This window comes from Eublepharis macularius, chromosome 5, assembly GCF_028583425.1.
Source record: "Eublepharis macularius isolate TG4126 chromosome 5, MPM_Emac_v1.0, whole genome shotgun sequence".
Taxonomy (NCBI): Eukaryota; Metazoa; Chordata; class Lepidosauria; order Squamata; family Eublepharidae; genus Eublepharis; species Eublepharis macularius.
The window spans coordinates 157,244,563-157,269,303 of NC_072794.1; the positions used below are offsets into that span (position 1 = coordinate 157,244,563).

Consider the following 24,741-nt stretch of genomic DNA (forward strand, 5'->3'; position numbering starts at 1 on the left):
AGTTCCATCCCATCAGATCTCAGAGCGGAACTACAAGTGACAAAAGGCACAGATTGGACACTTGTCAGCTTCCCTCAAGTTTTGATGGGAAATGTAGGCAGCTTGGCGGAATGTTGGACAAGTGACAGTTGAAAAGTCCATTGGACAGCAGTCGGAGAGCCAAGCTGCAAGACCAGGATGCCTACATTTCCCATCAAAACTTGAGGGAAGCTGACAAGTGTCCAATCTGTGCCTTTTGTCACTTGTAGTTCCACTCTCAGACGCTAAGTAGGGTCAGTATTTGCCAAGGAAGACTCTGCAGAGGAAGGCAATGGCAAACCCACCTCTGCTTCTCACTTGCCTAGAAACACCATAAGTCGCACCTTGACAGCAGATTTACGGAACTGCATTGGTTCATACACAAATCCCCACTCAAATCGTGTAACACCTTTATACAAGACCAACCTAAATATCACAAAACTCAGCACTACAAAACAGCATGCAAGCTTTTTGAGTTTTCATCAACTCTTTATCAGGTTAGATATTCAAAACAAAAAGGGGGAAGCAGGGAAAAAGGAAATAGGCTGTTTTAAGGCACAACCGCAAAGCCAAACGTCTGCAATGTTAGTCTTAAAACGGGATGTATTGCTGGCAAATGGGATTCATTTAGAATGAGAGCGAGAGAGGAGTATCCTTGTTCTACAAGATTCGAGTCCAGTTGCATAGATTTTCAAGGTATGATCTTTGGAACTTTGACTCTCGAAAGATCATACCTTGGAAATCCAGTTGGCCTCTAAAGTGCAACCGGACCCGAATCTTGCTCCTCTCTTGTAGACCAACACGGCTACCCACCTGAAGCCACCTCCTTGTTCTGTGAGCATAGCATAGCAGCTCCTAATCCGATGCACGTTTCAGATCAGACTGTAGGTGTCATCCATACCTTTACGCACCTTCCACAGCAGAGGCACGTACCTCGCCCCTCGTATTTTCTCCGCTCCCCCGTGGAAAGGGGCGAGCCAGCCCACACCATGCAGGTCTCAGGATGGAGAGGAGCCAATCGGAGGCGCCTAGACCACGCCCCTGCCGCACAAGCCACGCCTCCTCGCCTCAGGCCACGCCCCCACCCCAGCGCGCTGGGGACCAGTGATGGGCCGGTGCGAGCGCAGAGCGCTTTTCCGCGAGAGCCGCGGCGCTTTCCAGGCTTGGCGGCGGGTCTTGGCGCTGCTATCCGGTGCGGGGAGCCCGAAAGCCTGAAGGAAGCGGCTCATCGCGGCGTGTGCGCGCGTGTGTTTGGCAAGCCCTCCACTCCAGGTTCAAATCGGATTGAGGAAAACGAAAGGAAAGGCGAGCGATGGAGCGCCTCTGGCTTTTGGCTCAACGCGTTTGCCTTTCGCGGGACTAGTACGGCGCAAAAAAGGAGGAGGGGGATCGTTTGTAAACTGAAGCCCCCCAAGAGCCCCTCGGCGTGTGGAAGACCCAAGAAGAGCTTGCAGGGCAGCAAGGGCTAGGAATCCCCCTTCTGCCGGGAGCGATTTTGCTCGGGGGAACAAACTCGATTTTCTGCCTCCCTCTTTTACCCGCTGCGTTTGCCTGCAACTGAAGAAGTTTGCAATTTGGTTTTCATGGAGCTGCGATTCCTGATACTTTTGGGACTTACGATTACATCCAGCACAGGTAAAAGAGAGGGGCGATGGGTGGGTTTTCCGGATACTGGCCTCTGTAGCCTTGGCACCCACGGACTCTTCCAGGGAACTCCGGCCTGCGGGTTTCAGAGGGGACCAGGGCACGTCTGTTCGCACCAGGAACAGGAATATTTCTAGAGGGGTGGCCATGAAGCAGCCTGCAATCTTAGAGGTGAGTGCCAACATCCGTCTCCTTTACTGCAAGAGATCTGGGGGGAGAAAGGCTGTTGTATTATGCCATTTAGCAGCGCAAAATTTTCTGCAAGTAAACTATTCCAAGCAAACTATCGTATAAAGAAAAGAAGCCTAGAAATTTGCCAGATAAGTAATAATAAGAAGCCTTCAAAGCACTTCTAATATGATCTCAACAACAACCTTGAAAGGTAGGCCCTGTATCACTGTTGTTCTGTAGCCCTGTAGCATTAACTGAAGAGAGCTTGGTTTTGCATCGGACAACTCAGCATGTATATTCAGGAGTTTAGTGGGATTTGCACCCAAGAATGTGTGCATAAATTCACAGCCTGAGGCTGTTGAAGTCTCATTGAAACCTCTGAGGTTTCCAGAGCTCAGCTATGGGTAGATTTGCAAACTGGAGCACTGGCAGCAATAATAACTTTCTAGATTAAACACAAAGTCAGTTGTTTTTTCTTCCAGTGTGACATTAAAGACAATCTAGGCATCTTCATATCTAATAACAACAATGTAATGATGAACAGGCAGAAGTTATTTCAGTATTATATATACTGTATATTATAATATACTTTGTTTATTAGGATGATTTCTTAAGCATCTAAGGAAGGGTGCATCAGTCCACAAAATTTATGCTGGAATAACATTTTTTTAAGGTGCCACTAAACTCCTGTTTATTTCTGAACAGAAATAATACGAACAGCAAAAATCCATCCGCAGTCTTTTTTGATACGCATGTTAAGTATTGTGTGCCGTCAAGTCGCCTCCAACCCATGGTGACCCTATGAATGAAAGACCTCCAAAATTTCTGCCGTTAAAAGACTTGCTCAGATCTTGCAAAACTGGAGGATGTGGCTTCTTTTACTGAGTCAAGCCATCTCGTTTTAGGCCTTCCTCTTTTCCCACTGCCTTCCACTTTTCCTCACATTATTGACTTTTCCAGAGAATGTCTTCTCATAATGTGACCAAAGTACAATAGCTTCAGTTTTGTCATTTTAGCTTCTAGGGAGAATTCAGGCTTGATTTGATCTAGAACCCACTTATTTGTCTTTTTGGCCACCCATGGTATCTTCAAAACTCTCCTCCAGCACCTCATTTCAAATGAATCCATTTTCTTCCTGTCAGCTTTCCTCATTGTCCAACTTTCACATCCATACATAGTAATGGGGAATACCATAGTTCAGATTATCTTGATCTTGGTCCCCGGAGAGAGATCCTTATTTTTAAGGATCTTTTCTAGTTCCCTCACAGCGGCTCTTCCAAGTCTCAATCTTCTTCCCATTTCTTGGTTGCAGTCTCTCTTTTGATTGATGATTGAGCCAAGGAATAGAAAATCTTGAACAATTTCAATCACCTTGTTGTCAACTGTAAAATTGCGTAATTCCTCATTAGTCATTACTTTTGTCTTCTTGATGTTCAGCTGTAATCCTTTGATTTGATACATATAGTTTTCAAAATAAACTTTTGAATTTCTCCCGCTTTTTCCAATGCCATTCAGCAGCAGTTATTACCGGATTATTACTAAATGAAGGAAATCTGACAAATATTGGGAAAAAAATTAACATGGAGAAATATATTCAAGGTGTATTGAATTGTCTAAATGTATGTTTAGGTAGAACTGGTGTATGTTGACCACAAGGGAGACATGTAGTGCAATTCTAAACTGAGAGTCACCTTTCTAAGCCCATTGACTTCAATAGATGAACAGTGAAATCCTAAACAGAGTTACTCCAGTCTAAACCCATGGGCTTAGATTGTGTAACTTAGACCGCGTAGACTGCCCATGGTCTTAGAGTGGAGTAACTCTGCTTAGGATTTCACTATTAGTATAGCAGTATTTCAGCATGTGCTCCATTCTCTTGTGATGTGATGACTGTCTGGCGCGTGAGTTGTGAGCTGGGATGGGCCTGATTCAAATGTGATCATGGCCAGGAACTGGCTGGGTGGCCTTAGGCAAGATAGTCAGCCTTGATAATGTGGAGATAATGATACAGGGCCTACCTTTCAAGGTTGCTTTGAGTTTTAGAAGTGCTTTGAAGGCTCATAATATTGTTATAACTTACCAAGCAAACTTCTAGGCTGCTTTTATATATCAAGTAGTTTACTTAGAAGTTATTTTCATTAAGTTTTGCAGATATTTTTGCTGTCCCAAACAGCATAGCCCAATAGCCTACATACCCCTGGATGAAGTGCGGAGTACAGGAGACGGATGTTTGCACTCACCTCTTAGACTGCGGACTGCTTCATCAACACCCCTAAAAATAGCGTTGCTCCAGACATGCTTTGATCCCCTCTGAAATCTGCATGCCAGCGCACCCTACAAGAGGCTGTTCATTTCCCAGTGCTTTTCTAATGTGCGCGCTATACGCTGTTGTTACCTACCTTTCTGATGAGAAGTTTTATCCCTGTGTAGCATCATTCTTAGATCTGTTGGTTCATTTTATGCAAGGAAACTTTGGAATATTTCCTGCAGTTTGGGATCTAGAAAGTGCATAAATTTTGGGATCCATTTGCTCTTGTCTGGCGGCGAAACGCTAATGTTGCAGAACTGAAAATCCAAACATACCCCGTTCTGCATCTGAGCTATGCATATAAACAGTCTGGCTTTTCCAAAAAGCATTTGATGCTATTAGGAATGCCTTTCTGGATATTTTTATTATAGGATTTTGTATCCCTTTATGCTTCTTCCTCTGTTTTTTTGCCCGTTGCTTGTAATTATTTTCAGTTTTAAATAACGTGTGCCTCTTTTTATATTGCTGTAGCATAAAGTCGTTCTGGGTTTGTTAACAGCTGTATTTCTACAATCTGATGTTTGTTTAAGATTCTTTGCCTATGCATTACTCCTCTTCCCAGTTGTCTATCCAAGATTGGGGTTGTTGGGGGAATAAAAAAGCACCCCTTTGTTTTAGCCCTTTTTCTTCTCTCCCTGACTGTTAGGCTTCTCGCTGCCCGTTTCTCACCCCTTGCTGCCCCTGGGTGGTGGCATCAGTCGTGGGCTGAGGGCTCCAGGGCTCCGGGAAAGAGCAAGTGACAAAAACAAGGTATTGGCAGGAGAGCTGTTGTCTACCAGCAGGGGCGAGACTGCCAGCTCCGGGAAACTGGCTGGCCCTGGAGAAGCGCACCGCCGAGCCAAGCGCTGTACATGCTTCACCTACAAGGATAAGGAGTGTGTTTATTACTGCCACTTGGACATCATCTGGATCACCACGCCAGAGTGAGTGGGGAAGGAATGCCTCCGAAGTGGGGTGGGGAAACGGGCGGAAAGTGCACGGTCCCAAATCAGGGAGGAGTAAGGGGAGTCCGAATCAACCTCCAATCATGTCGTCCCCTCCCTCTTAAAAAGAATCAAAATGACAATGGCGGCCCTGTTTACTTTTGCCGTTCGAGTGCTTTGCTGCCATATGGGGATGGAACTGTGGCTGTTCTACATAATAATAACAACTGTGTACATTAGCTAGGATGGCTCGATGGAAGCCCCTCCTCGGAGGCATACTTCCTCCAGCGCACCAAATGCTGGGGGGACAGACAGTGGGGTGGCCTGCTGCATTCATGCCCTGCATGTGGGATTCCTGGAAACGCTGTGGGCACTACTCCTGGGCACAAGAAGGGCCTTGGGCTTGAATTCTGCGGTGAAGCTCTGCTGACGGAAGAGATTTAACAACCACCACCACCACAACATTCAATTTATATACCACCCTTCAGGATAACTTAATGCCACACTCAGAGTGGTTCACAAACTGTGTTATTATTATCCTCACGATGATCGCCCTGTGAGGTGGGTGGGGCTGGGGGAGCTCTGAAAGAGCTTTGACTGACCCAAGGTCACCCAGCTGGCTTCAAACAGAGGAGTAGGGAATTAAACCCGGCTCTCCAGATTAGAGTCCTGCTGCTCTTAACCACTTCATCAGACTGGAATGGGATTTCCTTGACTTCCTCCTCTAGTTACACCTCAAAATGTTCCCTGAAATGTTGCTCGCAAGAACAGAGTGAGGGAGGGCAGGAATTATCCCTTCTTCTGTTTGCGGAAGTTTTCCATGGGATAATAATAATAATAATAATAATAATAACATTCGATTTATATACTGCCCTTCAGGACAACTTAATGCCCACTCAGAGCGGTTTACAAAGTGTTATTATTACCCCACAACAATCACCCTGTGAGGTGGGTGGGGCTAAGAGAGCTCAAGAGAACTGTGACTCGCCCAAGGTCACCCAGCTGGCTTTGTGGAGGAGTGGGGAATCAAACCCGGCTCTCCAGATTAGAGTCCCGTGCTCTTAACCACTACACCAAACTGGATCCAACCCATAGCCTAATCCAGCAGTGCCCTTCTTATAGCCTCATCTACAGTAACTATGTTGGTCTACAGAAATATTTCAGAAAGTATTGGAGTGCAACAACTTTTTGTTAGGATCCACAGGATATCACGAAACAATCGGCAAGCTTTTGAGTTCTCCAGAACTCTTCATCAGGTTGGATATTCCATACAAAAAGATGGGGGGGGGGGTGTGAAGAGGGAGAGGGATGCAGGAATGAGTTATTCAGGGCAAGATTTTGCAGGGTGCGTTGCCAATGCAACTGAATGCCTGGCATTGGGTCAAAACAGGCTTCTGTATGCCTGAATTGCCACTTGGACATGGTAGGAAAACATAAAATATATTCTGCTGTAGAGAACATAAAAGCAAACAGATATCTCCTCAGTGCTGATGGAACAGAGGGGACTCTTGTGTGGCGAAGCAAAAACCGTGGTAGTCCTTCGGTTAAAAAGGTGGATATTCGCTTGGGGAGCTGCCCCAGATAAAGGCTGATTCCGCACACGTTGGATAATGCACTTTCAATGCACTTCATCAATCGTTTGAGGTGGATTTTTTGTTCTGCACACAAAAAAATCAGTTCCAAATGATCTATAAAGAGGCTTGGAAGTGCATTATCCAACGCGTGCGGAATCACTCTTTGAGTCAACGGAAGCCCAGCTGGGTGTACTACTTATTGACTGACGGATCCCCTTGGCCCGTTGAGTAATGTGAATGAGGGATAGTATCTTTGAACGGGGCAGGCATCCCAGCTATTTCAAAACTGCCTGAACGCTTTCTTTCAGACCCCTTGGGGCAAACAGCAGTAAATTACCGCTGAATCGTGCAAGTAGTAATTTCCAAATGCCGAAACAGCACTGTTTAGTTATGCAACCTACAGCCACTCCGCATTTCCAGCGGCTAAGAGCGCTTTCCCCCAAATATGCCAGGTACTGAGGAGCTGAAGCAGAATCTGTCCTTCCCGAGCAGTGACCTTGGGGTTGTATCGAGTATGGCTATGGCAGTGCAACCAAGTATGGTTTTGGTTTGAGAGAGTTTCTATCAAAAATAGCCAAAGGAGTCTCTTTTTAAGATTGCTGTCAAATTAGGAGCACAGCGGCCAAACCCTCTACTTTCCTCTCTCCTGCATATTTTTGCCTCCCAACTCAGAGAGCATATTGTGGTAGATGTTACAGTACTGCAGCCCAGGTGGATTGTACCAAGTTTGCACAAGTCAGGGGTGGGATGGAGATTTAAAGATCGTTACGGAAAGGGGGAGCTGAACGTTACTCTTGGCTGACTTCTGCATCATCGACTTTTCAGCTGTTTTTCGTCAAATACTGATTTATCTCAAGTCTTGAAGTCACTAGGAAATGAGTGGCTGTAGCTGTACCATTTGGCGGAGGGGTAGTTGGGGATTTCTGCTCTTCCTCCAGCTTACTGGCCCAGGCTACACATTAAATGGCTCCTGCTTCATACCAATTTGCCGGCAGCCCAAATTTTTACACCGTCATGTACCCAGATGGCAAGAGCTTTTGCTTCTGTAGCCAGCAAATGTGTTGATTCAGGTGTCCGCCGCAACCATATGGGTTTTAGACCATGTTAAGATGTATTGAGAATGCTAGTTTGGTGTAGAGCAACAGGATTTTAATCTGGTTCGATTCCCCACTCCTCCACTTGAAGCCAGCTGGGTGACCATGGGTCAGTCACAGCTCTTTCAGAGCTCTCACAGCCCCACCCACCTCACAAGGTGATCGTTGTGGGGATAATAATAACACACTTTGTAAACTGTTCTGAGTGAGTGTTAAATTGTCCAGAAGGGCAGTCTATAAATCAAATATTATTGTTACTACTTCTCTTCCAGCACTCAACTTGGTCCATTTGGAAGCAACCCCTCTTAACACCAGTTCAAATCCCGTTTCCCCAAATTCCCGATTTGGTATGTTTGCCGAACAGCAGCAGGACAGACTGTTTTGCTCCACACACTGGGGTGGTTCTCTGAAGCAACTGTGGCAAGCCCCTGAGGTGCTCAAAGGGCGTCTGCGGCTGATGGCGTGGGAGAAGGCAACGGGCATAACATTTGCCCGTCTTCAGCTTCTTCTGAATGCATGCAGCTACATGTTGCTGTGGTATGTGAAGGAAAAAGATTTAATAAGAAAATGGAGGTTTTATCTTCTTCATTGGGAAGTGGATACATCCTGGACTGGATCCAGCCAGCTTTTTCATTCAATATCTCAAGAGTTCCCCTTCTTGCTACTGCACCCTTCCTACATGGCTTTTGTTCACACAGGCCCTATAATTCCCCAACATATTCTTTTTTTGATGGTCAAAGGGAACCCCATCCTCCCATGTGGAAAAGGTGGCCAGGTGCAACCCTCTGTCTCTTTCATTTATCCTAACTATATTTGTGTTTAACTGAACTTGGGATAAGTTATCTGGCTGGATACTGCAGATCGAGTGAGTATTTCTGCAATCCCAGGTATATTACATTGCTTATTATATGGCTCATCAATGCTATCGTACTTCGGTCACATCATTCTCTGGAAAAGTCAGTAATGCTAGGAGAAGTGGAAGGCAGTAGGAAAAGAGGAAGACCTAAAACGAGATGGCTTGGCTCTATAACAGAAGCCATGTCCTCCAGTTTGCAAGACCTGAGAAAGTCTGTTAACTATTGGATTGTCAAGGTCTTTCATACATAGGGTCGCCATAGGTTGGAGGCGACTTGACGGCACATAACACACACTCACATTAATTGTATTGACTTACCCTGTGTTATCTGCCTTGAGTCTCAATGAGAAAGGTGAGCTATAAATAATGTAAATAAATAACTCAGAAGTGTAAGCAAAGACCAAGAGGGACATGAACCACAAGCTGGCACTGGGAGGTGTACCATAGTGATGAACAAGCCAAGGGGCAGAACCGTGTGGGAATCCAGTATGATCCTGCCCCACTGTATATGTGTGCAAAGAGAGGCTGAAGGCATAATACCCATGTTTGGTGTAGTAGTTAAGAGCGGCAGGACTCTAAGCTGGAGAACCAGGATTGATTCCCCGTTCCTCCGCTTGAAGCCAGCTGGGTGACTTCAGGTCAGTCATAGCTCTCTCAGAGCTCTCTCAGCCCCACCCACCTCACAGGGTGATTGTCGTGGGGATAATAATAACACTCTTTGTAAACCACTCTGAGTGGGCATAAATTGTCCTGAAGGGTGCTATATAAATCGAATATTGTTGTTGTTAACCTCCAGGTGGGGACTGGTGATCTCCCAAGTTTACAACTGATCTCTAAACTAAAGAGAGCAGTTCCCCTGGTGAAAAGGGCTTCTTTGGCGGCTGAACTCTGAACACCATTGACGTCCTTCCGCTCCCTAAACTCCACCCTCTCCAGGCTTCATTCCCAAATTTCTGGGGATTTCCAACCCAGAGTTGGCTACCCTACCTTGCCCGCTGGGTGTGTGCAATAGCCGCAGGCCTTTTCAAAACACTGCACAAAATAAGAAAACACCAAAAACACACTGTTCTAGAGTGGGGTTGTGAGCCAAGTTTGCTTTGCTTGATGTGTAAAATAGTTCTGAGAATGGTTTTCTTCCACCTCCTTCAACCTTTTGGTGCATGTTACAAGTGGAGCAGGAATTCTGATTTGAATCAGAGTACTGGAGCCGGTTACGGGAGCTACTCTGGAGGAATGGTGAAAGGTTACACTATGCCGGTTGATCGATCAAGATCATCGGGTGAAGTCAAAAAGAATTTTGAATTCAGAGCTTTCTCTTTACACTGGCTGACTTTTATTAGTTTGGGACTGTTTAATAATATGAACAGAAAATACTACAAAAGCCATTTATCTCATGTATTTTAATTTTTTTAGAACTTTTTTGTGGGTCTGCATGGTTGAAAGACCAGATAGAAATATCCTAGATGATTATTTTGCATGCAGTCCTTGTATGGCAGTGTGTGTATGCATGCTTTTGGATGGAGTTTCTTGACATTGTGCCTTGAAGTTCAGAGGAGTTATGGTGTTGGCAGGAGATTTGCACCTGTGCAGACAGAGCCCCGGTTGTATCACCCAGATACAATGTGCCCCAAGCAGGATCAGGTCAGGCGAGAAACAGATTAGTTAGCAAATCAGTAAAACAATCTGTAAGGTTGCCCAAGGGAACTGAGCAAATGGCACAGGAAGACAAAAATTGAATTGGGCCAGTAGCCAAATTGAAGTTCTGTCTGTCTGAGACTTTCAAATAGGGGTTGCTGGGCCATAGTGCCATACCCTCGGAAGGAATTGGGGATGAGTGGGGGGCCTGGTTGCACTGGCTTGCTTATGTCACATCTGGTAAAACTGGAAGTGACATAGTGAACTCTGGCATTTCTCAAAAACTCTATGGTTTACCCAAATGTTCAATTTTTCTGATAGAAACATTGTGGGAAAGTATTCAGGGAAAACCTTTTTTGGTGTAGTGGTTAAAAGCGGCAGGACTGTAATCTGGAGAACCAGGTTTGATTCCCTACTCTTTCGCTTGAATCCAGCTGAGTGACCATGGGTCAGTCACAGCTCTCTAGAGCTCTCTCAGCTCCACCCACCTCGCAGGGTGTCTGTTTGTGGGGATAATAATAACACACTTTGTAAACCACTCTGAATGGGTGTTAAGTTGTCCTGAAGGGCAGAATATAAATTGAATGGCGTTGTTATTGTTGTTGTTGTTATTATTATTATTCCTGCCCCTTCCATGCTTTCACATCTCTACCACTGACTCGGGAGATTCTTCTGCATAGTTGAAGGGTGTTTATGACAAAGGAAAATATAACAGTTAGTGTAACATATCCTTGCATCGAACCTGTAGTGTCTGTCTCTTTATTCCCATTATTCCCATAACATATTGATGTTACGATATAAGGGTTTGCTGAGAGGCACAGAAGCAGGGATAACATTTAACGGTGGTTGTACATTACAAGAATAAGGATGCTTGAACACTCACCTGTGCAGTGCATGGCCTGTTCAATTGTGAAAAAGGAGCTGATATTTTAATGATTGGTTCAACTGTTTGTTGATCCATTCATGGGTGTTCAGCATCCTGCTTCACTGTATTCCTTCTTAACAGTGCAGTACAGCTCAATTTGCTTTCCCTGCAGATGTGGCTGCTGTTTTCTCTACCATGCACCAGAGGGCTTTGGGGAGGCTTTTTAAAAAAATGGTAATTGTTATTGTGATCTAGCATTCTACCAGTGTATTTTTACAATTGTGAAGTCCTAGCTTTCATTTTTTTTAAAAAAATGTCTCAAGCCCCTTACATTGCAGATTTATAAAGGGAAAAAGTGCAGGAAGTTTTGGGGGAAAAAATCAACCCTTGATGTTAACCTGTTCGACAGGCATTTGAGTTGTTTGCTGCTAATTGATCAGACCGGACAATCGGCTCCCATCCGATCATCTTGTTCGAACATGTTTGACATGAAATCTGTAGCATGCCTACAGAAGAAGTAGGGCTTTAATTTTTTAATTGGTCGTTTTTCTGCAATTTTGGAGATATTAAGGAGATATTTGAAAAAGCTTTATAAAATAATTGCAGATAAACTTTGGCTTTTGTACAGAGCCCTCGGTCATGGCTGAGTTGAGATTTTCGCTGGCGTCTTTTAGCTTATGCTTAACTTTAAAACAGTGTTTGTGTGGGAGGGCAAATCATCTCCATGTGCATGTGGAGGCAGAAGGAGAGCCTTCATCCCCTCCTTTCACCCCCTCTTCCCCCGGTGAACACACTTTACCTGTTTGCATTTATATAGGCTATTTGCATTACTGACAATTACACGTATTTTCCTGTATCGTCTAATTTTACCTGGACAGGCATGTGGAATCGTGGCTTAGAACAGTGGATATTATAATCCAGATGCAAGGGAGAATTCTGATACTCTCCCCTTATGGTAGTCAGTTGCTACAGCTGGATACCAGAGGTTGCAGTCAGTGCCCAATGCAGCATAGACAAATATTTATACACATATTTTTCAATTAAGAACTCCTGAGTAATGGTAGATAATTTCACTAGGCAAATCCAGATTTTTTTTAAAAGTCTTGGAAGTCATATGAATTTAATATGCACCGTATGTATTTTCTTTGTTGTACTTTCTGGACTGATGTTGAGCTTTCTAGTTTCCCGTAGTGGTGTGTACCCATGGACTTTACAGAGTGGGGGGTTCCCTGCCTCTCCCTTCTGTTGCATTATTCCTTGGGGTTTGTGGATTCAAAGGAAAAACACAGGGGTTAGACTTGGAGGTCTGCAGTGGGAGGGAGGCATTGGCAGACATCATTGTCTTCAGTTCTACAAACAGAAATGCCGTTCCATCCAGAAGAATGGTGTGGTTGGATCCATGCCAGAAGATATCTGGAATGCCAAAACAGCTACCCAGGAAGTGAAATAATGAGCTTGATGATAATGTTTATCAGGAATGTAATATTTCTGTACCATCAAGTTGCGACCAACTCATGGTGACTCCAGGACCTTGTGGTTTTCAAGGCACGAGATGAGTAGAGAGGCTTTTCCATTGCTTTCCCCCTGCATCTTCTTTGGTGGGTCTCCCATCTAAGTACTAACCATAGCTGACCCTGTTTAGCTTCCAAGCTCTGATGAGATCGGGCTACTTGGAGTGATATGTTGAACATGCTGCCATCTCATTCCATGCAAAAATTCCTAATTCTGCTTGTTGTTAAAGGCAGGCAAGTGGAGAACTGAGCCCATTCCACATAGGCCAAACTCTCTAAGGGCCAAACTACAAGTGATGAATGACATTTGAACAGCAAGTGTATTCCTCCCTGTTCACTTGCCCTCCACTTGCTCTCCACTCAATCCACTTGCCATTCGTCACTTGTAGCTTGGCCCTAAAAGCTAAGCAGCAAGTGACACCAGACACATGTTTTTTAATGTGTTGGGAACACAATTTTACCTGGGAACTGTAGCAGAAAACAGCATTATGTCCCTAGCACGGGGAGGCAAGGGAGGGGAAAAGGTTTTGAAAGACAGCCGTGCGGGATCGCGGGGGAAGAGGAACTTTAAAATTGTTTTCTTGCAATCTCAACGGAGAGAGGAATACAAGACCCTGTACCTAGCACAGGGAGGGGAAGAGCTGATAGTTCAAGACTGCAAGAAAACAATTGCAAAGTTCCTCTCCCCCAGCGATCCTATGCGGCTATCTGAAAAGTTCTTCCCCTCCCCTCCCTCCCTGCGCTAGGGACATAAAGCTGTTTTCAACTACAGTTCCTGGATAAAATTGCGTCCTCGACACATTAAAAAACATGTGTGTAGCACCACTTGTAGCTTAGCCCTAACAGTGTACTCTGATGCAGAGTTATTTCAATCAAAACCCATTGATTTCTTAGGATGCTTTCACACATGTTGGATGGGGCACGTTCAATGCACTTCGGTGATCATTTGCATATGGATCCAGGAAGATCCAGTTGCAAGCAGTTGTTAAAGTGCATTGAAAGTACATTGTGCAACATCTGTGACTTTGTTTAGGATTGCAATGGAAGTGGACCTTTGTGATGCATGTGTTTCTGAAACAGGGGTGGGCAAATTATAGGCTGGGGGGGTTCGTAGTCACCACTCCTTGTCTGGTCCATAGGCTCGTTTCATCCAACCTTCAAGCTGTTTCAGCAGCTTGAGAGTCTTGTCCTGCTAGATTCCAGAGTCAGCTAGTGGAGAGTAGCGCTCTGGAAAAATCGTGGAGCAGCTTGAGAACCAAGAGCCCTGAAGAGCAGCAGAGTAGGGGAAAGAGAGAGCCACATCTGGGCTCTGGGTTGGATGCTGTCTCTTTCTGTTTTCAGTACTGGCAAATTGCCAGTGCTGGAAAGGGAAAGAACCGGCCTCCGCCTCAGGAGTGGGCGGAACCCCAGATGTGAGTCTAAGGCCCACCCCTTTAAAAAATATAAGTCTTGTATGCACATTCCAATTTAGCAGGGCTAAATTGTAATGTGTGTGAAGCAGCTGTTGGTACTGGAACAGAAATTTCCATTCTAAACTCTGTATTTGCCTTTGAAAATGATATTTAATAAACAATAGAAGTTTCTTTCCGCTGTCTCAATTTCTGGCCCTTACATTACTTTTTAGGCTCAATCTAGATGAGATGGAGAGATCCATAATTGCATCTTCTGCTGGTTCCTCTAGTTAGGCCCTCAATATTTCTGTTTTTCTTTATACATTTACTAAAAGAAAATAATTTATGTATTGGAATGATGCTTTTATAAGAAGTGACAATGGGTAGCTCTAGGAATAATCAGAAACTCTATTGTTTCCAAAAAAATGTAGAGGAATAAGTCCACTGACACATAGACACTGCTTTGTTTTGTCCTCTGAGGCATTAGGCCACTCTTCCAGCTTTCCTGACCCTCCAAGGGGGTTCTCTCAATCTATTTTGGTATGCTCCTGCCACCACCTGGCGTTTGTAGGAAACTATAGAGTTTCTGGTGATTCCTAGAGCTACCTATTGTCAATTCTGGGTGTATTTTTAAAACTTTTTTCCTGTTGCTGCTCAGTGACCCACCTCCTCCTCTCACTTTAAAATATATCAGATTGGGGGCTGATCATTTGCTAGTTGCTGCTTATGTTTTTTGAAGGAAATAAAACTATAATGGATTATTCTATCCATACCTCTTTAAAGTTTCCAAACTGTGAGGTTCTGAGATTTATATCCCAACTCTGAACAGCTCCGAACGCTTTAGATAAGGAAGCCTAAAACAGATATCTCTATTTGAAGAACCTGCTACTTAGTGTAAATAATTTGTATGGGTTCTCCATGTTTTTAACTCTTCCCGTCAAGGCATACAGAGACTTCTTTTAGATTTTAATGTTTATTCTTTATTGAAATAAACTCAGGCCTTTTTGATTAAGGAAGATACTAAGGATTATTAAAATAAAACCTATAAGTAATGAACGAGTATGTGCAACAAAGATTAACAGTGAAAGCCCAAGTGGAGTTACTACAGTTTTATTTTATTTGTTTTAGATTTTTATTCCACCCTTCCCGCAAACGGGCTCAGTCTAAGCCCATTGATTTCAATTGGGTTAGACTGGAATAACTCTGTTATTTCACTGTAACTCTCTCTCAAATAACTCTAGTATTATTTAAATCAGCTCTACTATGAAATGCATTGAATCTTCATTAAATGCACATACAAATATATTTCTCACCTAGATCTTCATGAGATTTCCTTTGTCAAAACCCTGATCTCTGATCTGGGTTAGCATTTTTTATAGTAATTAGCATGTGCTATAAATAGAAACATCTAATGTGACAACAATATAAAAATATGACTGGCTTTATATTTGGCTGGTTCTTTAGATTTTTAGTCATGTGACGTTCTTCCTAACCAAAAAGTGATGCCCTGTTGCAGGTGCAAGATAAACTGCATAAATCACAAAAAGGTGACAGGAAAGGTAAGTAAGCAGATCGTGACTGGTCCATTCGAGCAGTTCAAGAACCATTTGTCTGCTACTGTCCTCTACTTTAAATTGGTTGTCAAAGATAAAAGGATCATCTGTGTGGTTATACATCCTGTTGACAAACTATATTAATATTTATACACAGTTCACTAGAATACGTCTATCACTAGAATATATTGTGATCTAATCCATGTTCCCATTACAAAACCCCATGAGGGTATTGTCCATAATCCCCACGATAAGAATATAATTCTTTTCCTCCTCTTTGGAATCCATTTGTGTATAAAAACTTCTATTAAGTGGCCTGTTGGGCTAAAGCAAGCATATGGAGATCATGGATCTTCACCAATCATTGCATCACCCCAACAGCATGCACGTGCTTTGTAGCGGGCCGATTTGGGCCCCCAATGGGCCAAATTGGACCCCTTTGAGGCCCAAATCGGCCTGTTGCAAAGTGCTCGCGTGCTCCTACACCTGTGTGGTGGCGTCACCAGAAGTGGCGTCACCAGAAGTGGCGTCATCATGTGGGTGCGGGACTGCACACATGCTGCGGCCATGGACAAGGTAAGCCCGAGGTCCCCAGCCTCCCACCGGGATAATCAGGGGACCTGGCAACCCTAGCTAGAGACAGCATCGGGGAAGGCCTTGTTCGTTCGCCCTCTGGGGTAATTGTTTGGTGACAGTGTGAGACAGGAGGCTGGACTAGATGAGCCGCTGGTCTGATCCAGCAGAGCTTTGCTTACGTTTTCATGGGGTTGAGCAGGTAGAGGAGCGATTTTTCACCCTTCAAGCCTTGCTTGGTTTTGCTGATAGAATCGAGGCTCCCTTTGCTGTTATTTACAATTTTAAAAGGTAAAAGATGTGTCTATTTAAACCTGCATTTTCTCCCTTTAAAGCGCTAATAACAGAGCAGGTAGCCTAGTTTTGATGAGTGAAACTGAGAAGATGTCAGGCAAAATCTCTTCTCGGCACCGCTCTGAATCGTCACTGCACACACAATTTATGTTTTATAGACCGATGGAGATGCACAATCTTCTTAGCATCAGCTGTGGTGCCCTTTTTTCCTCTTTAGTTTTGGTGGTGAAAAACGTACATGAAAAGATCTTTCAGTTCAGCCCTTGAATGAAGTTGCCCTTTTTATTTTCAATCTATATAATATAATGCTGATACTGCTTCCAGTGTAGGAAACTTCCACGGGTATGCTTTGGTATACCTGGTTGCAAACTCCTGTGCAGTGTTTTGTCACCTCTCTGGGGTGTTCCTGCAGTTGTTCTGCACAGAAGCAGGGCTTTTTTTCTGGGAAAAGAGGTGGTGGAACTCAGGACCGCACAGTGACATCACTTTGGGTCAGCTGGAATAAGGGGAGAGTTTTTTAAAGTTTAAATCGCCCTTGGCAAAAATGGTCACATGGTTGGTGGTCCCGCCCCCTGATCTCCAGACAGAGGGGAGTGTAGATTGCCCTCTGCACCACAGCACGGAGGGCAATCTAAACTCCCCTCTGTCTGGGGAGTCGGTTTCGTTTTCTCAGCCATGCCGGACGCTCCTCTCGGCTGGTCCGGGAGGAAACGACCAGGCACCCTGACCGGGCGGCTGATCCGCAAGGATTAGCCCCCAGGACTCCCAGGGAGGGAGCCAGGGTCCGGGACGCGGCGGGAAGAACTCCCCGAAATCAATGCGGGGGGGGGGAATTGCCCGTTTGTCCCTATGGAGGCCGGCAGATGTGCGCGGCGCCTCGAGTGCCGCCGGGCAATGAGAAACGGCAAGTAAAAGAAACAGGCGGAAGCCTGTAAACAAGCGAATCCCTTCTGTTTTACAAGCGTTTGTGAAGGAGAGGTTGATCTGAAGAAGACTCGCTCTTCCCCTTCGTTGAGTTCCAGAATTTTGTTGGTGCCCCCCCCCCAAAATGGCAGCAAAGAAGCAAAGTCCCGCTCTCGGTAAGTCAATCTCGGCTACTTTGAAGGGGGAGTCGCTCGAAGAGTTGGTGCGCAGGGCGGTGGTGGAAGCTATAAAACCCTTTGTTGACAAGCTGAACGAAACTGATCAAAGGGTGGGCTTAATTGAAAGCGAGGTGAAAACCATTAAGGCAGCAGCGGGGGGGGGCAGAAAAGTCTGCTCTGGAAAGTGCGTCACTTGTGAAGGCTACAAAAAAGGAGCTGAAGTTGGTGGAGAACCAGCTGATCGGGCTACAGGTGGAACGAACACAGACAATTTTGCGTCTCCAAAACGTGAAAGAGGAGGAAAATGAGGATCTGTGGGATTTGGTCTCGGAACTACTGGCGACACCCGCGAGGACGACTAAAGAAGAGGTTAAAAGCGCCATTTTGGAGGTCCGTCGAGCTTCTTCAAAATATGCAACAAAGCGACAGTTGCCTCGTGAGATCATTATTGACTTTTCATCTAAAAAGATTCGGGACACCATCCTATATAACTCATACAATGCGGATTTGGACTTTATGGGTTTGAAAGTCAAGATTTTGAAGGACGTTCCATTTCTAGTCCGGAAACGGCGTTTTAAATATAAAAAGTTTGCAGCTCTTCTGAGGGACCATGGAATAAAGTACAAATGGTTATTCCCGGAAGGAATATGGTTCAGATATAAAGATCAGGCCTATAAGATACTATCAGAAGATCAACTAAAGGATTTTGAGAATAAAAACCCAGAACTCTGCTGCACCAAGAACGAAGAAAAGGAGGAGCCGGAGGGGGGGGAGGAGGAGGAGAGCATCGCAACAGCAGTTGCACAGAGAGAACTGCGTCCGGGACCTAGAAGGGGGAGGAAAGTTTAATCAGAATTTGAAATGTTTATTCTCTGTATGATTAACCACTCCATCATTACTCTATGGAGCTATTTTTGTATTATGACAGTATGAAGGGAAACATTGAAGTGTAGTGTTTAGTGTTTGTAGTTCATTCCCCCCCCCCTTTCTCTTTCCACCCCCCTTTGTCCCTTCCCTCTCCCCTTTCCTTGTGATAGTCTGGTGTAGTGTCTTGTAGTTATGAAAATAAAAATATATATATAAAAAAAATAAATAAACTCCCCTCTGTCTGGAGATCAGGGGGCGGGGCCACCAGCCATGTGACCATTTTCAAGAGGTGCCAGAACTCCGTTGCACTGTGTTCCCGCTGAAAAAAAGCCCTGCACAGAAGTAATATCTGTCTAGAAAATCTTGCCTGAGGCAGCCCAAAATTGATGCCTGAAATTTGGAAGTAAAAAGCTCCTTGGCTAAGGTTGCTTTACCCATACAGACATTCAAATAGTTTTCGAGTTACTGATTCTAATTGAATTATCCATGATCTGATCCCATTGATCCCAGCAGGACTGTATACACAGGTTTGCCAGTAAAAGTCCTTAATTTGGAAAAGTTGGCTTTCTGCACATCAGTCATCTGGTTGTGTTTTTATATCGGCAGGGACTACAAATGAACTACCAAATGGGGTAAAAATAGAAGTCACAGTGAGTCATGAATTTGATTGCCTTTTCTGCTGCAGGTGAATCTGCTCCTGCACAGGCAAGGGAAAGCAAGTAGCTTAAGATCCAGATGGGGTTGCCAACCTCCAGGTGGTAGCTGGACATCTGCCAGAATCAACTGATTTCCAGGTGATGGGGATCGCCTTGCCTGGAGAAAGTGGCTGTTTTGGAGGGTGGACTCTATGGCATTATATCCCACTGAGGTCCCTCACCACCCCAAGCCCCACCTTCCCCAGACTCCAACCCAAAGCTCTCCAGAAATTTCCCTTTCCAGAGTTGGCAACCCTAGATCCAGACCTGCATGGCTTTGTCCCACTTGTCCCCTTTGAGGTTTCCTTTTGGCTTTGTTTTGACGATTCAACAATGTGCTGCCATAGTGGACACGTTTTGCTCTTGGGCTGGAGTAAAATCCTTGCTAACACATGAAATTCAATGACTGGAAAATCTTCCTCCAAGGATTTTTGGAAGGATAAAATTGACAGACCCTCTGTACGTGGTGCTGAGATCCTTGCAGGAAAGATAGGATGCAAATGTAATTACTAAATACAAGATAGCCCGGTTCTTTACTAATCTCAAACCTGTCGCTTCTTCCCTGTTACTCTGCTCTGAAACTGCTCTTTGCAACTAGGATTACCATTCCTTCAGGGGAAGCCTAGAGTTATAATAACAATAATAGCATTCGATTTATATACTGCCCTTCAGGACAACTTAATGCCCACTCAGAGCGGTTTACAAGGTATGTCATTATTATCCCCACAACAAAACACCCTGTGAGGTGGGTGGGGCTGAGAGAGCTCCAGAGAACTGTAACTAGCCCACAGTTCTTTTGGATTACAAGTGATCTCCAGACTGCAGAGATCAGTTCCCCTGGAGAAAATGGCTGCTTTGGAGGGTGGATCTATGGCATTGAACCTCCCTGATCTCCGTCCCTTCTCCAAACCCCACCCTCCTTAGGCCCCACTCCCAAATATCCAGGAATTTTCCAACCCAGAGTTGGCAACCCTACCCACATCTCAGGCCTAGTATTGCTGTTACATCAGGATGTGATGTTCTGTTGCAGTTCCTGAGGTTCTACTTGGCAAATTCCAAAGGCAAACCCTTCAAACCGGTTATTTGGAGATAGCGTTGCCATTCCCCCACCAGGGGTGGGGGATCCCCAGATCCCACCCTTCCCCCCTGCACCCACTTACTTGGCTAGGGAGCCCCCTTCCCGGGTGGCACAGCACACTCCCAGGCAAGGGGCGCACTCCTGCGCTGCAAGAGCGGGGAGCGGCAGTGGCAAGATGCTGTGACCGCAGCTGCTTACTCTTGCCGCCACCACCTCTCACTGCTGCCACCTCTTGCATGAGCCAAATGACAGCGGGCTGCACTCGCAGCGAGAGCGAGCGGCCGCGGTTGCAGTGAGAGCGGGCAGCGGTGGCAACAAAGGTCCCCTTTGACCCGAGGCGCCCTTTGACTCCATGCGATGATGTCACTCATGGAAGTGATGTCATCACACAAGCCGGGAGCGCGTGCGTACTACGTGCATGCATGGAAAAAGGAAGCCAGGGTAAGTACCGGTTCCCAATCCCCAGTTGGGAGACTACAGGGACCTGGGGATCCCCTGTCGAGGGATTCCAGGTCCCTGGCAACCCTATTTGGAGATACAGATTTGGTTAGGAGCACTGGATGGTAAACTTGTGTGCTGTGTAAACTCTAGATGAGTCCTTTATCTCACAGTGGAGCAGTTATTCATTGGCAGTATTTTAATCCTGCCTCTTAACAATAACAACAGAAGGAGCAGCATACAGCCCAAAAGAACTGCACCACAAACCAAACCATTTGAATAATTTAATTAAAAGAATAAAGCATAGACTTAAAAAAAACACCATAGAATGGCCCTTATATAACGTAGAGGTAAATATTAGAAAAAGCAAGCAATTTTCAGCGCCAAATTTTAACAGCCAAAGCAGTAAGATGAAGAGGCTAACGACTTACTAAAGTAATTGGGTTGCGTCCCAGAGCAAATTTCTGCTAACAGAAGGTGGTGGTGGAGTTTCATTGATTTCCCTCTCTTGCTGTGGACTTCCGACTCCTCACTCCACACTGTTCCCCGTAATCCGGTCTCCCAAGAGCAGCATTCCAGAGATCATTTTGAGCAGCAGCAGGCAAGATTTCTTCTGAAATAATTACCTTTCTCAGCAGCAGTTTACTGCAGGGTCCAAGCCACTTAAATTGGTAGATAAAAATCACATCAGTAAGATGGCTCATCAAATCTAATTCTGAAGTGGGGGAGGATGTGGAAAAAATGAACCAAAGGCTTAGCAAAGCTTGAAGCCTTTCCAGTAGAGCCAGAGGAGGAAACACCTGCAAGGACTGATGAGGCCACTAGGGGGTGAGAAATTTGGGTTTTATCATTGAGACCGAGCAACTCTTGATATTGCTTCTGGTTACACGATCAGAAATGACATCATGAGATCATGTGACATCTTGCCATGCCCACCCGTGCCTCCAGAAGCTCCGGGTGTTGGCTGGCAACCTTAAAAGCTGTCCCAAAAAACTAGAGCCTTTCCCATGACACTCTCCAGTCCTCCAGTGGATTTGGAACCAGCTTTAGGGGTAAGTTACAAATTAGCTCCCCTGAGGAGTAGATATGCACCCTCTATTCTTGTGTCCTAGATGGTCTTTTAGGCCTCTGTGCTCATAATCTGTAGCTGGCTCCGTGCTAGATGGTGGCGCTCCCAGCTTCTCTGTGCTGGCTGAGCTTGACTCATGCTCCTGCCTCTAATAGGAATGAACAGATAAGACCGATTTTGTATGCTGATGTTGCTGTTGGTTTTTCATCGCTGTCGTTGGCTATTCTTTATGTCATGAAGGACCGGATGGCGAGCACTCACGCCCATACGTGTGCGTACCCTGCCATTGATAGGCAGCTAACAACAGTCTGTATTTCTTCCAACCAGCTTTTCTTCCAGAGTCTCAAGGCAGGTCATGTTTGGCTGTAAAATTTAGTTGATTGCAAATGGATCCCGTCCGCAGCTCCACCTGCCAAATGAGGAGCGGCCTTTTTTGTTTGCCAGAATCTTAAAGTTGAAAGTTTTCCAGAAGCTGTAAAAACAGAGGAACATAAGAAGAGCCCTGCTGGATCAGTCCATTTAATCTACCGTCCTGTCTCAAGCAGAGGTCAGGCAGTTACCACGGAAGGACGACAATAGCGCTTAGAAGCTGAGGCCTTTCCCTGAAGTTGCCTCTTGGTGCTGGTGTTCAGAGGCTCACTGCCTCTGAATGTGGAGGTTCGTTTCCGTAGCCACTGATAGACCTCTCCTCCATGATTCTGTTCAATCCCCTTTTAAAGCTGTCAAGGCTCGCGGCCATCACCACATCCTCTGGCAGTGAATTCCACATTTAATAACTCGTGTAAAGAATTATTTCTGTCCCAAATTTACTGCCCGTCGGCATCATTGTTCCTTTGTAAAATTTTTATTGGGTTAGAACATTAATATTTTTACATTACATTGCATTCAATTATCCCCTAATTTTTCGTTTCTAACCCCCTCCCTTTCCCCCCCTTTTGTTGACTTCCAACAGCTTTCCCACCCTCTGTCCCTTTTCCCTTACTTCTATTAATTTCCTCTATCTAAAACAAATATATATTCTCCATTATATTAAGCAGTACATCTTTAACTCTTTTACTTACTAAACATCCAAACTATACTTCTTTAGATAAACAATTTATCCCATTTTCCAGTTTTGAATATTTCTGTATGTCATAAACCATAAAAATTTCCCACATTTAAATCAAACAATTTGATTTGTTCTCTCTATATTAATCATTTCTTCTTTTTATAGTATTTCTATATAACTCATCACATAGTCAGTCATTTTAACTCTTCTATACATTCAGTTTGGTGCATATAAGTCTTATCAAGTAAAAAAAAAATATTGTTAATTACTCAATCCTCATGTTTAAACCGTTAATTATTCTCTATCAATATTCTATCAATTAACCTTTACATATCTATATATATCTCAATCAATTAATTAATCTAACTGCTTATAAATTCACATTTCTCTTCCTCCCCCGGTAAAGTCACCCCTCTCTTTTATACTTTTATTGTACTTCAGTAGTTCTCAAACTGCCACAGTTTTCCTCCCACCTCCCACTTCTTCTCCAGATATTGTTTCAGCTTCTCCCAGTCTGTGTTAAACTGCCCTGAGTCCAGATCTCTCAGTTTTCTTGTCATCTTGTCCATTTCAGCCATATACAGCAATTTGTAGATCCAATCTTCAATAGTTGGCACTTCTTGTACTTTCCATTTCTGCGCATACAAAAGTCTAGCTGCTGCAGTCATATAAAATATCAACGTCCTATGGTGGGCTGGGATTCCCTCCATTCCCAAGTTTAGCAGCAGGAGTTCTGGGTTCTTATTTATTTGAAACTGTAAAATTTCACTCATTTCTCTTATTATTTCCCCCCAGAACTGCCTAGCTACCTCACACGACCACCACATATGATAGAGGGAGCCCTCATGCTTTCTACATTTCCAGCATTTATTAGAAGTGTTCAAGTTTCCTAGCGCAATCTTCTTTGGTGTCATGTACCAACGATAGATCATTTTGAAAATGTTCTCTTTAATATTAATACATGTCGTTGTCTTCATTGTAGTTTTCCACAAGTATTCCCATGCCTCCATTGTTATTTCTTTATTAAAATTTATAGCCCATTTCACCATTTGTGTTTTAACTGTCTCATCCTCGGTATACCATTTCAACAGTACTTGGTATACCTTGGATATTCTTTTCTTGTCCTCTTTAAAAAGGGTCTGCTCTAGTTCCGAATTCTCTGTTCGTATACCTCCCTTTACAGAGTCCGAGTTATACAAATCTCTGATCTGTCTATACTGGAACCAATCGTAGTTCGGTGATAGTTCCTCTTGCGTCTTTATTCTAAGTTTAGACACTTCAGTTTTAGTTATTTCTTTGTACGTTAAACATTGTTGTTCATTATCAACAGCTCTCGGATCTATCACCTCGTATGGAACCACCCACAAAGGGGTTCCTTCTTGTAGGTAAATTCTGTACTTCTTCCAGATTGTATATAAACTTCTCCTTACAAAATGATGCAGGAACATCGAGTTGACCTTTACTTTGTCATGCCATAGGTATGCGTGCCATCCAAAAATTTTTTTATATCCCTCTAGGGCTAATAGTTTCTTATTCTTTAATGTCATCCACTCTTTTAACCAAACTAGGCAGATTGCATCATGGTAAAGTCTCAGGTTGGGCAGTTGCATTCCGCCTCTTTCCTTTGCATCTTGTAGAACTTTTACTTTCACTCGAGGCTTCTTGCCTGCCCAAACAAAATCTGATATTTTCCTCTGCCATTTTTCAAATTGTTTAGTCTCTGATGATTGGTATTGTCTGTAGCAAAAACATTACTCTTGGTAACACATTCATCTTAACTGCTGCAATCCTGCCCAACCATGACAGGTTCAATCTATTCCATTTGATCAAGTCTCTCTCTGAGTCCATAATTTTTCATAATTATTCTTGAACAAATCTATATTTTTTGCAGTCAGCTCAACTCCCAAATATTTCACCTTACTAGTTACTTCACAGTCCGTTGTTTCCATTAACAATTGTTGTTTCTGCTTAGTCATGTTTTTACATAATATCTTTGACTTCTTTTTGTTAATGAAGAAACCTGCCAAGTCACCAAACTCCTTGATCTTGTCTAT

General features: G+C 44.3%; 1 protein-coding gene across 1 annotated transcript in view; it reads left to right on the forward strand.

Annotated features, from left to right (window-relative positions):
- The first annotated feature begins 1,163 nt into the window (after positions 1 to 1,163).
- The window catches only part of EDN3 (endothelin 3), a 50,009-nt gene continuing 26,431 nt past the window's right edge, over positions 1,164 to 24,741 (forward strand). Inside the window, exons 1-2 of the mRNA XM_054981228.1 lie at positions 1,164 to 1,653; positions 4,788 to 5,064. Coding sequence (XP_054837203.1) covers positions 1,602 to 1,653; positions 4,788 to 5,064 — 329 coding nt within the window. The 5' untranslated portion in view covers positions 1,164 to 1,601. The remainder of the gene's footprint in view (positions 1,654 to 4,787; positions 5,065 to 24,741) is intronic.